This window comes from Notamacropus eugenii, chromosome 2 (genome assembly GCF_028372415.1).
Source record: "Notamacropus eugenii isolate mMacEug1 chromosome 2, mMacEug1.pri_v2, whole genome shotgun sequence".
NCBI lineage: Eukaryota > Metazoa > Chordata > Mammalia > Diprotodontia > Macropodidae > Notamacropus > Notamacropus eugenii.
The window spans coordinates 304,334,237-304,349,572 of NC_092873.1; the positions used below are offsets into that span (position 1 = coordinate 304,334,237).

A 15,336-nucleotide genomic window follows, 5' to 3' on the forward strand; every position below is an offset into this window, starting at 1 on the left:
CTTGGCCCAGAAGGCAGAATTGGAGTGTTGTGTGGAAATTTCAAAGAGGCGGTTTTAGTCTTGAAATTAAATGTCCGATTAAAGCTGTCCCAAAGTGGAATAGGCTGTTCTTGGAGATAGTAGGTTCCCTTAGAGCCTAGATTAGCAGATGTTTGAGATGCTATATTGGGAATGGAGTAAATTACCTCTCAGGACCATTTCAGTTTGGGCATTTCATGAATCATGAAAGTCATGTCTAGTTGCACTTTGATCTTTCTCCACCAGGGGTCAGTCCTGCATCAAGACCATCTCCAGGCACTCCTACCAGTCCCACACACCTCCCAGGCAACCTGAAAGCACCTGTTCCTGCTACGACAACATCTCACAATCCTCTGGCCAACATCCTCTCAAAGGTGGAAATCACCCCAGAGAGCATTCTCTCTGCCCTTTCCAAAACCCAGACACAAGCAGCCCCTGCACTGCAAGGTAACACAGCAGGCCTCCAAAGGACTTAGATTTGCATATGTACATTTCTGGTCAGTGTGGATTCAAAGAATATAAATTCAATCTAATCATTTTTTTCCTACAGAATCTGTCATTTCATCCATGTAATCCATGGTTCTGGTGATATAATGATTAGAACTGGGCCTGGAGTCAGGGAGACCTGAGTTCAAATCTAGGCTCATAGCTTTGTGACCCAGGGCAAGTCACTTAACTTGTTTGCCTCAATTTCCCAAATTGTAAACTGGGGATTGTAATATTACCTACCAGTGAGGTTGATGTAAGGATTAAATGAGATAATATTTTTTCAAAGGTGCTTGGCACAGTGCCTGCCACAGAGAAGGTTCTTATTAAGCATATAAATGTTTATTCCCTTCCTCTTCCCTTCCCTCCACCCCCATGTAAGGAATTCTCGATGAAGAAATTATGTCCATGGATGAAAATCTCCATCTATTCTGCAGTTTATCATCTTAGAGAGTGACATAGGGATCACTGAAAAATTAAGTGACTTGCCCAGGGTCAGAATCAGCACTTGAACCTAGCCCTTCCTGACTCTGAGGCATGCTGTCTGTCTACCACACCATCGTGGATTTTCCTAATAGCTGAAGTAAAACATAACTCAAAAGATTAATCTTTTAGTAACAGATCATATACATGTAGAACCCTGTTGTATCAAATTTGATCATGAAAACTTCAACTGTATCCTAATTTTGAATAAATAGAAACATCACATGGTACAAAGATACATGTAGTTGATCAGATGAGGCAGAACACTGGTTGAATCCTGTTGTTTTCTTTTAGTGCCCCTCTTTATACCCCTCTAGCTTTGTGAGTTCTCTACATCTTGTTTCAATACTACAGTGGTTCCAGCATATCACTGATGTGGGTTTTCCTTTCACCAAGCCCTCTTAAGTCTGTGGGACGTCTCCACAGAACAGCTTGCTGAAGGACTTCCTCTGGGGATTTTAACATTTTGTATGTATCATTGCAGCATTCGATCTTCCTTTTGCTATGTGGGTGGCATGCCAGCTTTATGTTTATTTGCTTCCAGTTTTATTTATATCAAAAACATCAATATTAGAATAGCTCTGTTTCTTTAAAATTATATTAATTTGGTGGAAAAAGCTTTCACATTTTGTAGAAGCAGTTAAATTAAGGTTAAAATGTATCTTTCTTATCATCATTGCTTCTCTTTCCACCATTTTACCACCATCACTACCATCACTGCAGAAATAGAAAGAAATGACACTGGACCAAAGGTCATTTTGTATTTTTATCTATTTGTGGCTTACTACAACCAAAGAGTTCTGGCCTATTGTGGCATGCCTTTCTTTACTTAGCTAGGCTGGTCCTCAGACAGCAGACATCTGTTGCCCAGACCTGACTCACAGGATTTTTACAACTTGGTTGAACTTACCAGAGCTTGAGTTCTCCTCACATAGCTTTTGAGAATCCATGTCCAATGAGAAGAAGAACTTTTAGGGAAGAGTCTTCAGCTCTTTGCTAATAATCACTCCTCAAAAGGATGTATAGCATAGCCTTTGGTAAAAACCCTTCACATTAGAATGTATTATATTGCATTGTAATATGTTTATGCAACAGTGCTAAGTACCAAAGTATTGTCTTCATTATCCTGATTGCTGCATGATCAAGGATCGATGGGGTGTTGGTTAAGATTGGACTTTTAACAGAATTCATTATAAACAGATCAGTTTAGTTAGCACTGTTGAAATAGACCAATTGCCCAAATAAGAAGTAGCTCCTGTTAATCAGGGTGTGTAGGTCATTCCCAAATAATGAAGATCAAATTACTCTCCTTTCCACTGGCATAGAACATGTAAAATTAATGATAATGTTACCTCGTGTCATAGTACTAATTTCGATGATGATTTGGACGTTTTAACATAGATATGAATTCCCTTTTACTCCTTTTCTCATCTCTATCTGTGAAGTCCTGAAATACACCTATATTTTTTGCATATTGCACACTAATAGTATTGGAGTCCTTTATTTTTTCTTAATTCTAAGTGTTATGAAATAGCACATTTGAAAGAGATTATCGCTTAAAGCCAGTAAGAGGTCGCACAGTGGACAGATCCCCAGTCCCAGAGCCAGGAAGCCCCAAGTTCAAATTCAGCTTCAGACACTTAATAACTATGTCACTCTGGGCAAGTCACTAAATTGTTTGCCTTAGTTCCTCATCTGTCCAGTGAACTGGAGAAGAAAATGGCAAACTACTCCAGTACTTTTGCCAAGAAAATCCCAAATGGAGTCACAAAGAGCCACACACAAGTGAAACACCCCAGCAGCAAAAATCCATAGTAAACCATTGCGGAAGTATCCTGCAGATACAGAAAAGACATTCTGAAACGTTTCTTTTGCTAATAGAATGAGCGGTGGGTAACTTCAAGGAATAAAAGTAAAAATAAAATCTCTGCCTTCACTCTCTAACAAGAGAATTAATTTTGTCAACTTTTGTAGAATTGTTTCTACACAAAACCAAATATATCTAAGAGCACTTAGATCTCCAGATACGAGGATATGAAGCTCATCTCAAACTTTTACTGACAGTTAATTTTGTTTTTCTGAAAATGAAGTATGGCTCATGAGAAATTCATCTCATCCTGCCTTAATACCATTGTTGAAAAATAGCTTTACAAAGTTAAATTGTGGAAATACTTTTTTTGAGACTCATGTTTGACTCTCTGGAAGCTTTTTTTCAGAAGGGTAATGTTTTTTATTGCTATAGAAAAGTTGTTCAAAAATGGATTATGGTTACTAGAAATGTTGGAAGGTTAGCATAACTGGGACAATCTCCATACATTAATCCTTCTCAGAACTTTAGATTTATCAATTGGTTACAAATTTTCAGAAAGGTCATCAAATCAGTATGAGTTCATTGAAGTTTATTTCCTCTTCAACTATGTTACTAAGGAATTGTTTCCTAAATTAATGTATTTGATGCCAAAAGATGCTAGTCTTTTTTAATTCCATAAGGCTATTTAAAGTTTGGTTGAGAATTGATTAGCACACATTAGGCTATGTTAAAAAACTCTTGGTTTCTTCAGAATTTTTTGCTATCAGTAATTGAGGGTTTTTCTTCAAAATGTTTACAGGAGCAGCTCTTTTCAATTGGGAAACAACTCCTCCCTGGAGCCCTCTCAGACATTCTGGAAAACTTGATTTCTCAGCAAGTGGGGTGAACTTTCAGCTATGCCACTTGCTCAGGGTCACAAAAACCTTTTTTTTTCCTTTGTAGGAATCAGTGCCTATTTAGTCTGGGGGGGGAGGGAGGGACAGAGAAAGAGAGAGAGAGAAGCATTCTTTTTTTGTTTCAGTTTTTAGAGATAAACAGGCGTTTTAATCTGAAACTTTGCAGTAGAAAATACCTTCTGACTACTGTGTTGCCAACCATGCTACACACAGCTGATGAATAATTGTTCTTTCATATTTTATAAACAACTTCAGTATTTTAAGTTACATTGAAGCATTTTTTGACCACTTTACTCCTTGTAAAGCTTTGTGTTTTGTTTTGTTTCCCCCAGACATTTTTAGTGTACCATCAAACTGGATAAGGGTGACTGAGTAGTCTCTATGACTTTTGTTGAGTTTGGGAGAGATTCTTTGTCTTTTTTATTTCTCAGATATCCAATTTTTTTTTCCCTAGGCCTGTCATCCTTACTTCAGAGTGTTACTGGGAACCCAGTTGCTTCAAGTGAAGCCATGTGCCAGAGCACTTCATCTTCCCCCGCCAACACCAGCGTCTCCAGCGTGAAAGGGAGGAGTCTGCCCTCTAACACACAATCCTTTATGCCCAAAAGCTTTAGCTATTCTCCTAACTCTTCAACTTCTGAGGTTTCTTCAACTTCAGCTAGCAAGGTCCCTGTAGGACACAACCCAGGGCTCCCAACCTCAAGTTTTAAGCCACCATCCAACTCACTGGGATTTTCTGCTTCCCACAGTGCAAATCCTGCTATTCCATCCACCGAACCTGCTATGGGACAGTCCTCTGAGATCTCTAAGCCAAAGCTAGAGTCAGAGCCCACCTCCCCAAGCCTAGAGATGAAGATCCATAACTTTTTGAAAGGTAACCCTGGCTTCAGTGGGTTAAACCTGAATATCCCAATTCTCAGCAGTTTGGGGGCCAGTATTCCAGCCGAGAGTCATCCATCTGACTTTCAGCGAGGCCCAACAAGCACTTCCATGGACAACATTGATGGAACTCCTGTCCGGGATGAACGGAGTGGGACTCCTACCCAGGATGAGATGATGGACAAACCCACGTCCAGTAATGTGGATACTATGTCCTTGCTGTCTAAAATTATTAGTCCTGGCTCTTCCACACCCAGCAGTACAAGGTCACCACCCCCAGGGAGGGATGATAGCTATTCCCAAGAGCTATCTAACTCTGTATCTTCCTATCGGCCTTTTGGACTAGGCAGTGAATCCCCCTACAAGCAAACTTCTGATGGAATGGAGAGGCCATCCTCCCTCATGGATTCACCACAGGAAAAGTTCTACCCAGATACCTCTTTCCAGGAGGATGAGGATTACAGAGATTTTGAATACTCAGGACCCCCTCCATCAGCCATGATGAATCTAGAGAAGAAGCCAGCTAAATCTATCCTAAAAGCAAGCAAGCTTTCTGACACAGACTACCAACCCATCCTATCCAGCTATAGCCATAGGACACAGGAATTTGGTGTGAAGTCTGCCTTCCCTCCAGCAATGAGGGCTCTACTGGACCCGAGTGAGAGTTGTGACCATCTCTCCTCTTCTCCTGGCCTGTATGGTGCCTATAACCTAAGAGGGAATGAGTCTGGGTCAGACCGATCACCATCCCCGAGTAAGAATGATTCCTTTTTCTCTCCTGACTCCAACCACAGTAGCCTTTCTCAGTCTGCCACTGCACATCTCGGCTTACCCCAGAAACAGTACCCAGACTCTCCTCACTCAATCCCACACCGCTCCCTTTTCTCTCCACAGAGCACCCTTGCCACTCCCACAGGCCGGGCACCCACTTCAGGCGTGGAAAAGGTCTTGGCCTCCTCCATTTCTACCACTTCGACAATTGAGTTTAAGAATATGCTCAAAAATGCCTCACGAAAGCCCTCCGATGATAAGCATTTTGGCCAGGCCCCCAGCAAGGGTAGCACAAGTGATGGGGTCAGCCTCGCCAGCCTCGTCCAGCCCAGCTTGAGTTCCAGTGATCAGCAGCAGCAGCAGCAGCCAGAGGAGCACTACCGCATAGAAACACGAGTCTCCTCTTCCTGCTTAGATTTACCTGATAGTACTGAGGAGAAAGGGGCCCCCATAGAAACCTTGGGTTACCATAATGCTTCCAACAGGAGGATGTCAGGGGAGCCCATCCAGACAGTAGAGTCCATCCGGGTGCTGGGGAAAGGGACTAGAGGACATGGGCGTGAGCCTTCCAGGGTGGGTTGGTTTGAGCTGAGCCCCTCAGGCAGCTCCTTCGACAATGGCCCCTCGAGTGCCTCAGAGCTGCCCCTCGGGGGTGGGAGTGGAGGGGGGCTTTCTGGCTTCAAAACAGCGGCCTACAAGGAGCGGGCACCCTCATTTCAGGAAAATGTCAGCTTTCGTTCCAGCAACTTCAACTCTACTTTTGAACACCATCTCCCCCCTCCCCCCTTGGAGCATGGGGCACCTTTCCAGAGAGAGCCTATGGGGCCGTCATCTGCCCCACCTGTTCCTTCTAAGGAGCATGGAGGGCTCTTCTCTCGGGATACTCCCAGCCACCTGGCTTCTGTGGATCTTTCGAACCCCTTCTCAAAGGAAGCAGCCCTAGCCCATGGTGCCCCACCCCCTCCTCCTGGGGATCATGGTGGGGTTCCCTTCTCCACTCCACCTCCTCCGCCACCCCCTGGGGAGCACAGCAGCAGTGGTGGCAGTGGCGTCCCTTTTTCTAACCCTCCCCCTCCTCCTCCCCCTGTTGACCACTCAGGAGTGGTCTCCTTCCAAGCCCCACCTTTGGCAGAGCACAGTGGAGTGCCGGGGCCTGTCGCAGTGTTCTCCAAGGAGCATAGCTCCCTCCTCCAAGGGAATCTGGCTGAGCATTTTGGAGTGCTCCCAGGACCCCGGGACCCCACACAGAGGGACCTCAATGGCCCTGGCCTCAGCCGTGTTCGTGAGGGCCTAAGCCTGCCCACACATTCTCGGGAGCACCTAGGCCCAACCCACGGAGGAGGTGGGGGGGGCAGCAGCAGCAGTGGCCCTGCCTTGGGTCCCCCACACAGAGACACCATCAGCCGGAGTGGAATGATCTTACGGAACCCCCGGCCAGACTTTCGGCCTAGGGAATCTTTTCTCAACAGAGACCCATTTCACAGCTTAAAGAGGCCCAGGCCACCTTTTACTAGGGGCCCTCCGTTCTTTGCACCAAAACGCCCATTCTTCCCTCCCAGGTACTGATGGAGACCAAGGGAAAGCATTTTGAACACTCTAGAGAGCGTTGGAAGTAGGTTTTTTTTGGTTTTTTTGTTCTGTTTTGTTTTTTTTTTGTTTGTGCTTTTGTTTTTGTTGTTTTTTTTTCTTTTCCCTAACGTCTTGTTTTTTCCCCCTTTTTTATTATTGTGATAAAGGGCCCCCCCCATGTCACCTTCCTAAATTAAAAGAGATCTCTGCTTGCACCTCCCAACTCTACTAGATTTTCTATCTTTTCTTACCAACCTCCCACCCTCATTTATTTTTGTGGGGGGTGTGTGTGCGTGTGTGTGTGTATATGTATATGTATATATAGATAGATGCATGCATACATACACACACACACACAGCATCCAGTTTGGTTGTGGGTCATGGAGCAACAGAAGCAAAGGAAAACAAAACCTGTTCTGACCCCATTTTATGAAGACTATTGCCATTTAAATAAAACTTCCAATAGTACAGATAATGACATATGTGCGATGTTGGGATGTTATTTGGGGCTTGACTTATCATGTGGCCAACTGATGTATTCTGCCCTTTCCTTCTTCCCCTCACTCCATAATTGTCACTGCTATGTAGAATCAGCTTAGCTGTCTTCACTGGCCGTCTGTGTCCTGCTGACAATGGAAGGGAACAACTTGGGAAGAAATAGGAAGTTTTGGTTTTGGGAGCTTTTTTTTTTAAAGACATTAAAGTTTCTGAGCACATATGTATCATTGCTCTTCACCTCTTCTGAAGTCGAATTTAAAAATTCAGACATCCTTTCTCAGTCATTTTAGAGGTAACCTTTGGGACAGAATGAGCACCTTTTTGGGGGATCTAAACTTCTCATTTTTGGGAGTGCTAGAGAAAGGTCATTTCTAGCTGGGTAAAAGTAGAGATTGATGATAGATTATATATGAAATGGGAGGTAGAGCAGTTAGCTGTAACATGTTTCTGTCCTTCAAAAACATGTTTAGGGACAGGATCAGGATTATAGGTGACTGATTCGCACATTTGCACTTAGATTTTTGCCTCTGCTTCTTTATCTTTGTCTTTACTATTTCCTTTTGTCTCTACTCTTGGTTTGGCCAAAGTGAAAGTCACTACAGTTGAGATCTAGTTATAATGTAAACAAATACTCCCAAAGTTTTTTTGTTTTTATGTTCTTCAGGCTGCCTCCCTAGACATTTCTGTACTCAGAATTTAGAGTCTCCTGTAGTTATTGTTCCTGATATCTAGAAAAAAATTTTCCTCTGGGCTATGTCAGCAATTTATGACAGTAATTAGGAGAATGGAAAAAAATTTTGCATTCCATAGGTTTCTAAAAAAAAAATTTCTGTAGCATTTTTTAAGTGCTATATCTACTTGGGATGTATTGTTTCTTACCTCTTAAGAGGAATGTGGCTACAGGAGGACCTGATGAATCTCAGTTTCTAGGGTTCATGTACAGTAAGTTGTCACTAATAAGGCTGAAGTCTCAGTCTCCAGGCAGGAAGAAAAGGTCTTCTGTCCTCAACGTGATCTAATTGCTTTAAGAGCTTGGGGGAGGGGAGGGAGGGTGAGATTTTTGTTTGTTTCCACTGTCAGATTTAGCATCATAGGGAAACAGCCCTTGCTTTGCTGCTTTTTCCCTTGTTTTTGTGATTTAGTGCCTCTCCCTGCCCTTCTTTCCCCTACTCTACCTCCAAAATATATACCTAATGTGGAAATATCCTTTTGAGAATCTCCAGCAGAGTAATTGAAATAGGATCTGCTGAGGTTTTCATAGTTCCATCAGGTTTCTTATACTTCTTTCCAGGCCAGGAAAAAAGGATGAGATAAGAAAAGTGTGAGTACTGAACAATCTAGTGTGCTTGGATGGGGGGGGGGGGGGGGGGGGGCGGTGTTTTGCAGGGGGTGGTGAACAGTAGAGAAATTTACAGAAGTATGGTTCTGTCTTGTTAGAGCAAGTTTACATTGGTATAAAAGAAAGGAAACCATGTTTAAGCTTTTCAGAGTGTTTCATGTAACTTATTCCACATTATTTATTTGAGCTTTAGAGGGTTCATGTCTTGTGCAATTAGGGTGCTTAAAAAAATCCATCTCCCTAATGTGTGTCTAGTCTTTAGCCCAACTCTTCTCCGTTTTTCTGATTCTCCCAGGTCCCCTAGAGCTCCCCACATTCATGCACAGTCTTGTGGGAATGACTGGATTAGTAAGCAAAGAAGCAGTTCAGTAACATTGAGCCTGACAGTGTTGGGGGGGCATAGAAAGTATGTTGGGGTTTTGTTTAATTTTTGATACTGAAATAGACTTGGAGGGGGATGAGTGGAGAAAAGGGATGTATTTCCCTTTGGAATATAAGAATGTGAATTATTCCTGCTGCTCTTTGCTTAAACTATGTGTAGTATTTACTTGAAAAAGCTCTCACCATTTGATTTCATCAGAAGATGGCCTGAAAGGTGCCCAAAAAGTAGACTCCTGAATGTTTTTTGGGGGGGGGGGTACCATTAAAGCATGATGATTAATACCTAAAAGGAAGACTTTGTTGTACAGTTTAAAAGATAGACTTTTGGTGGCTTTTTTTTTTTTTAAGCCAGAAAATATTCCATGCTTGTGTTTGGGATGGAGAAGGGAGTTAATACTTAACTCTCAGCTGTTACCTTCAAGAAAAATTATCTACAACAGTAACAGAAGATACCAGTGTATATATGTATGTTATAACAAGAAAAGAAAAAAAAGACATTTCTGGTATACATAACATGAACTGAGAGGTTTTAGTCTTTCTGTGTCTGTGATTTAAACCTCCTTGACCATGCTCTGACTTTTGTATCTTACTTTCAGTTTAAAAAATAACAATAAACAAAATATTTTTAAAGAAAATACATCGTGTGTCTTAACACAGACATGATTAGTATGAAAGGAAAAAAGTCATTGCTGAAATCCTTACTGCTCACTGAAATCACAGACAGAGAACTGGGGGGAAGGGAGGGGGGCAGAGAGTGAGATTACACCACCCTCACTTTAAGCTTTGTGAATAGAATCAGATGTAGAAGTCCTAAACATTGGCAAGTCTGGTGTTTTTGTCACTGCAAAACCTGCTCATCCGTGGCCCATTTCTCCATGTCCTAGTCTTAGGCCTGGTAGCCTACCCTCCAAGTGAGGCCTGCAGTGTGGAGGTGAATTTATGGGGAGGCAAGACGGCATCTAGAGAATGTGAATACACTTTACTTTCTAATTACAAAAGACTTGGTCCTATTCTGAAGTTGCTGGTCTATGCAGAATTAAGCTGCAGCTGTTATTGTTTTGAAACTGCTGTAAATGACTGCTTTACTTTTTTTCTTTTGGGGGGGTGGGGAGGGGTGGGAGTGGGGTGCCTGTTAAGCTTAAAAATAGATATGTTGGATTGATATAGTCTCACGTGTTCAGTGTGGAAAACAAAAGTACCTGCATTTAAAGGTAACAACAATGAAACTGCAGATCCTTTGAAATGTATATTGATAACATTTAATAAAATAACTAGTTCTAAAGGTTTGACATTTTTCTTTGAGATTTTGGGCCCTGAGCAAGCCCTCAGGTTTCCCGTGGTGAGTGCGAGCAGGAGACTGGAGAGCAGCCGACCTTATCCAGGAGCTGGCTTGTCATCCAAATCTGATTTTTTTCCAGCAGACATCATATGACTCCCAGGACCAATGGTGAAATCAACAACAGGAAATCAGAAGAAGGAAACCGGGATATATCTCTGAAGACAGGGTTACATTTCCTTTTGCTATAGAGATGTGTTATTGTGCACACTTGTAGACCTACACAAGAGGTGTTGTAGACCAGTGGTGTCAGACTCAAACAGAAACAGGTCCTAAACACATACATACTTTAAAAAAACACAAATTAGCATTATCTAGGTTGTATTTTTATTTTGTTAAGCATTTCCTAATTACATTTTAATCTGGTTTAGGCTGTACTCTGGAGTCTTGTGGTCTGAGTTTGACACCTCTGTCGTAAACTACACTGCCTCCTTCCCTTTTCCCACCATACACATCCCTTTCCTGTGGGCCTTTCCCCTATTTTTCAATTCCTTCAGAGTATCATTTTTGTTTTCCAGTTTAATAAAGAATGCTCTCCTCTGTAGTGTTGTTTACTTATCAAAGGGGGCCTTTGTACATTTTTTGCTCATCATCTTTCTTCCTATTCCCTCTTGGGACTTTCCTTTGCCTTGATGGAAGAGTAATAGTTCTGTGGTGGAAAGGAAGTTTAGAAGAAAAGTAGATAGGGACATTTTTTTACTTCTTATTCTTACAATTGACTTAGAGGAAGGGATAATAGGTGTAGAAGGTTAAAGGTAGTTCTCAAAGGATTCTCAACGGGGGGTTGTCTAGACATGGGCTGTCTAGATTGTTACTTAAACTCTGAAAAACTGCAATTTGCAACCAGAGAGCTATTTGGACATGCAAGCAGTAGCTTAATGAAGGAAGATGTGGAAGCCTTTTGGGCAGCATACCCCACACATTTCTTGTTGTTTATTTGCTGAATGGTCTTTGTCATTTAGAATTCTCAACTCTTTTCTCCCTCCCAACTCTGTGTAGTCTATTAAATGATTCCTTGATGTTAAAAGTAACCTACGGTCATCCCAATGGAGGCACTGGCTGGGGAAGGTTATCACTCCCCCTGGTTACTTGAGGTTCCTTTGTGTGTCACTGGACTTCAAAAATAAGTATCCCCTCACTTTTTTTCTTTCAATTTCTGTTCATCTTTCTCTCCTGGAAAAGGGAATTTATTCTGTTTGTTGCCCTTTCTAAGTTTTTCTGTTACATCAACCCCTAACCTTAGCACTAAAAGGGGGAAAATGTCCCAGTTTACTTTTTGCTTAAGCTCAATAGCTTGTGAAGTGCTACAGTCACACACATTCTAGAAGGGCTTAAACAAACTTTTGGTATTGGGGCGTTTCTCATACTTTCTAATGAGTAACTGCATAGACAAGCCCAGTCAGCTGCTATTGTTCACAATAGCTGAGTAATAACTCATTGGGACTGCATAGACAGGACTGTGAGAGCAATACTCATTACAGAGTTATGAGCAGCCAAATAAACAGCCCGGTTTCCCCGCCCTCATCCCTGAGTGGGACTCTGAAGAAAACAAATGGGGCGGGGAGGATAAAATAAATGCTCTAGCTCCTCCCTTTGTTACTCTCACCTCACCCCCACCTTCAAGGGGATCAGAAGAATCATATTTGGGATGTAGTTATTTGGGTTAGAGAATGTAATTTTGCCTACAAAGAAGCACTTCTAATCCTTGCCACACAGCAGTGTGCTAATCCCTTCTTGTCCAGTTTCCTGCTGTTTTGGTTTACCAGTTAGGTGTCAAAAGTTGATAGAATGGGTGGAGGAGCTAACAGTTCCTGGTGGTGGGAGCAAGGTAAACAAAACAAAAACAGTTTTTTCTGTTTGAAAAAGATAGTGGTTAAACCAGTCTACCCCATAACTCTTCTACTTCATATTAAATAAAAGGTCTCTTCTGGGGTCTGCTGCATTATTTTCTTAAATTCCTCTTCTGGCAAATCCAGTTTTCCCTTGTGGAATGGAACATAGGCTGGGTTCCCCCCACTTCATCCATTGAGTCCAGACAGAAAAGTAGAAAACCTCTAGTTCTCCCTTTCCTATGATACTAATGTCTCAGGGCTGTCTGCTCTCCTTGTCATTCTGGAACTAGAATCAGTGGCATGCCTGTAAGGCAAATAATGTGCTTCTAAGGTCCAAGTTCTTAAAGAACCAGAAAGCAGTTTATCTAGAGGGGCAAGATGGCTAGGGACCCTTCTATATTCAAAGCCTACAAATTCAAGCTAAGTACGCTGCCCTGCCCCCGTTTTGCCCACCTCTACATAGCAAACTCTTTGTATATGCTTCCCACCATCCCTTTCTTGGCAGTCATGTCATTTCCTTCCCCTTTATCTTTGGTTCATTACATTTAATATCTTGGCTTCTTTTAAAGTCTTAGGACACTGAAAGAGTTTCCCTGAAAAAGGAAATTAGTGCTTTCTGATGGCCAATGATCAATCTATCCACTTGCCTGCCCTCTCTGGAAAAAAAATTCCTTAAGTCTGTAGGAAAATAAGTGAGTTTCCTACTAAGGGGTCTCTAGGAAAATTGACTTTGTTGGTCCCTGTTGTCTTCAATTCCTATTGACCAAGTTCTTTGAGGTGTTTAATCTTCATTACTCCTAATTTTTCCTTCATCTTAGGAAGAAATTGATGTCAGTTTTACAAATCATTGTCTTCTCTTTGATGAATTGCTTCATTAAGAGCTATGCTCAATTTGAGCATATATGCTGGTGGAAACTGGATTGAGATCATTTTTCTTGGTTAAAAAGATTCTACTATGCCCTCTCCTTTTCTCATGTACTTGGAAGATGAGAAATGTACTCAACCTTTAGATGGGAGGGATCTGGCTGGTGGTTTTGGCAATGGAATAATGCCTAATCACTCGAATATGGGAAGAAGCTGGTGATCTCCCAAAAATAAAAGTACTAGGAATTTTCTGTCCGTGACCTCAATTCACCATACCTCTCCTTTTTCCTAACCTTAGTCTTAGGAGCATTTGTGAGATATCTTTTCAATTATCTGTCTTATACTTTGGGTTTTGGGCCTCTGGCTCTCAGAAAGGAAAAGGAACCCTATTTGACCTTTTTTCTTCAGTGTCAACAAATGACACTGAAAAACAGAGATGTTGAATGACAAGGAGGAATGAAGAAATCTCAGCTCTGAGGGTAGATATATCCCAGCCAGAGTAACGGGGTTAAATTTCCTGGGGCTGAGGCTGGTCCCAATCACTAGTCAGAGGTTGTGGAATTAGATGATTCAGAGCTTAGGCAGTTTGGTAGAGGTGGAATTGACATGAGAACCTTCTCCCCCAGCTGCTTGTGGCTCAAAGCTCTGTGAAAAGCAATTTTAATGATTCAGTTCAACGAATTTTACTGTTCACTATATGCAGGGCACTGTGCCAGTCACAAGGAATACAAAACAATTTCCTTACTCTCAAGGAGCTTACAGTATAATCAAAACAACTTGTATGCAAATAAATACGAAGTAAGAAGGGAAAGATTGTGCTAATATCTGGAAAGTCCAAGTGCTGGAGGAAAGCAGCAAAGTTAAGCTTTGAAGAAAACTAGGGATTCTATAACTTTAGTGTAAAAGTAGGAGTGACATGCTCGACATGGAAAACCATTTATACGATGACATGGAGTGGGTGAAATGTTGGGGGTAGGGAGAGCAGCTAGCCCACCAGTTTGGAATAACTTGCATAAAGGAAAATAATGTGAAATGATATTGAGAAAAAATGCGAGGGAGCCAGATTGTTGAGAACTTAAAATGACAGGCTGAAGATTTTGCATTTTATCCTGAAGACAGTATTCTAGGGTGACAGTTTTGGAGAGTAGGGCTGATGTGTTGTAGGATTATTGGCTGGGCGGCAAAGTAGAGGACAGATTGTAAAGGAATAGAATGGAAGCAGGAAGATGAAACAGGAGGATTGCATTTTTCCAGGTGAAATGTGAACAGGGTTTGAATTAGGATTGTAGCCTTTTGAATTAACAGATGGGTACAGAAATTGACCTCAAAGAAGAGATGAGAAGGCACCTCATAGTGCTGTACAATGTCAGACATTTCTGTTAATATTGATTAGTTTTGCTAAACCTCCCCCCCCCCCCACCCCCCTTGTTCTTTGTTATAAGGGATTACTCTCTGGGAAAGGGTGAGTAGAGGAACTACATTGGGAAACGTAGGTGATGGAAAAACAAGTGATTAATAAAAATTGGTTTTAAAAAATAAAGTGCAGAAGAAAGGTCCTGTGGAAGTAGAATCAATAAGATTTGGTAACTGATGAGAAGCTGTCCATGTAGACAGCTTGGGTCTCCATTATTATCTTACAGCGTGATTGGTATATGATGTCTAGGGCATCACGCTTGTCTACACACCCTTTCCCATTTTCCCCACTGGCTGAAACAGGTGAGGACTTCTGCCCAGTATGAGTTATTTTAGCCCTGTGGTCTTGAATCTGTATGCTCGCGCTCTTGGGTAACCTTTCCCACAATGTTTCTTCTTCTTTCTTCATTCTAGGCTGTTCAGCAGGTCAGAAGACAGAGCCAAGAGCTGGGGTCCTGGATCTGTGACTCAGGCCAAAGACTCCAAGCACCCCCTCCCTGCTCCTCAGGAAGCTGTGACCTCCGTGGCAGCCCAGAACAAATAACCTTCTCTGAACGAACACTCGTCTCTTTCAGGTCATTCCTCCCTAAACGACCCTTCACCCTCATTTTCATTGTGACTAATTCAATAAACACATTTAGCCCCAGTGCACCGTGTCCAGATTTAGTGTGGGAAGGAAAGAGTAGGAGATAAGGGAAGTTTGGCGCTGGGGTTGGAGGGAGGAGGGAAGGGGTTTTGTAGGATGAGAGCTGCTGTCCGTG

At 42.2% G+C, this 15,336-nt stretch overlaps 1 protein-coding gene across 7 annotated transcripts in view; it reads left to right on the plus strand.

Annotated features, from left to right (window-relative positions):
* The window catches only part of RPRD2 (regulation of nuclear pre-mRNA domain containing 2), a 98,844-nt gene extending 83,621 nt beyond the window's left edge, over positions 1 to 15,223 (plus strand). For 2 of the 7 annotated variants that reach the window (XM_072644693.1, XM_072644694.1), the window contains 3 exons: positions 265 to 465; positions 4,148 to 6,902; positions 14,990 to 15,223. In XM_072644693.1, the coding sequence (XP_072500794.1) occupies positions 265 to 465; positions 4,148 to 6,902; positions 14,990 to 15,119 (3,086 nt within the window). In that variant the 3' untranslated portion in view covers positions 15,120 to 15,223. Of the gene's footprint in view, positions 1 to 264; positions 466 to 4,147; positions 7,388 to 14,989 lie in introns of those variants that run through there. The other 5 variants (XM_072644696.1, XM_072644698.1, XR_011974878.1 and 2 more) reach the window with 4 other exon arrangements.
* Positions 15,224 to 15,336: the final 113 nt, after the last annotated feature.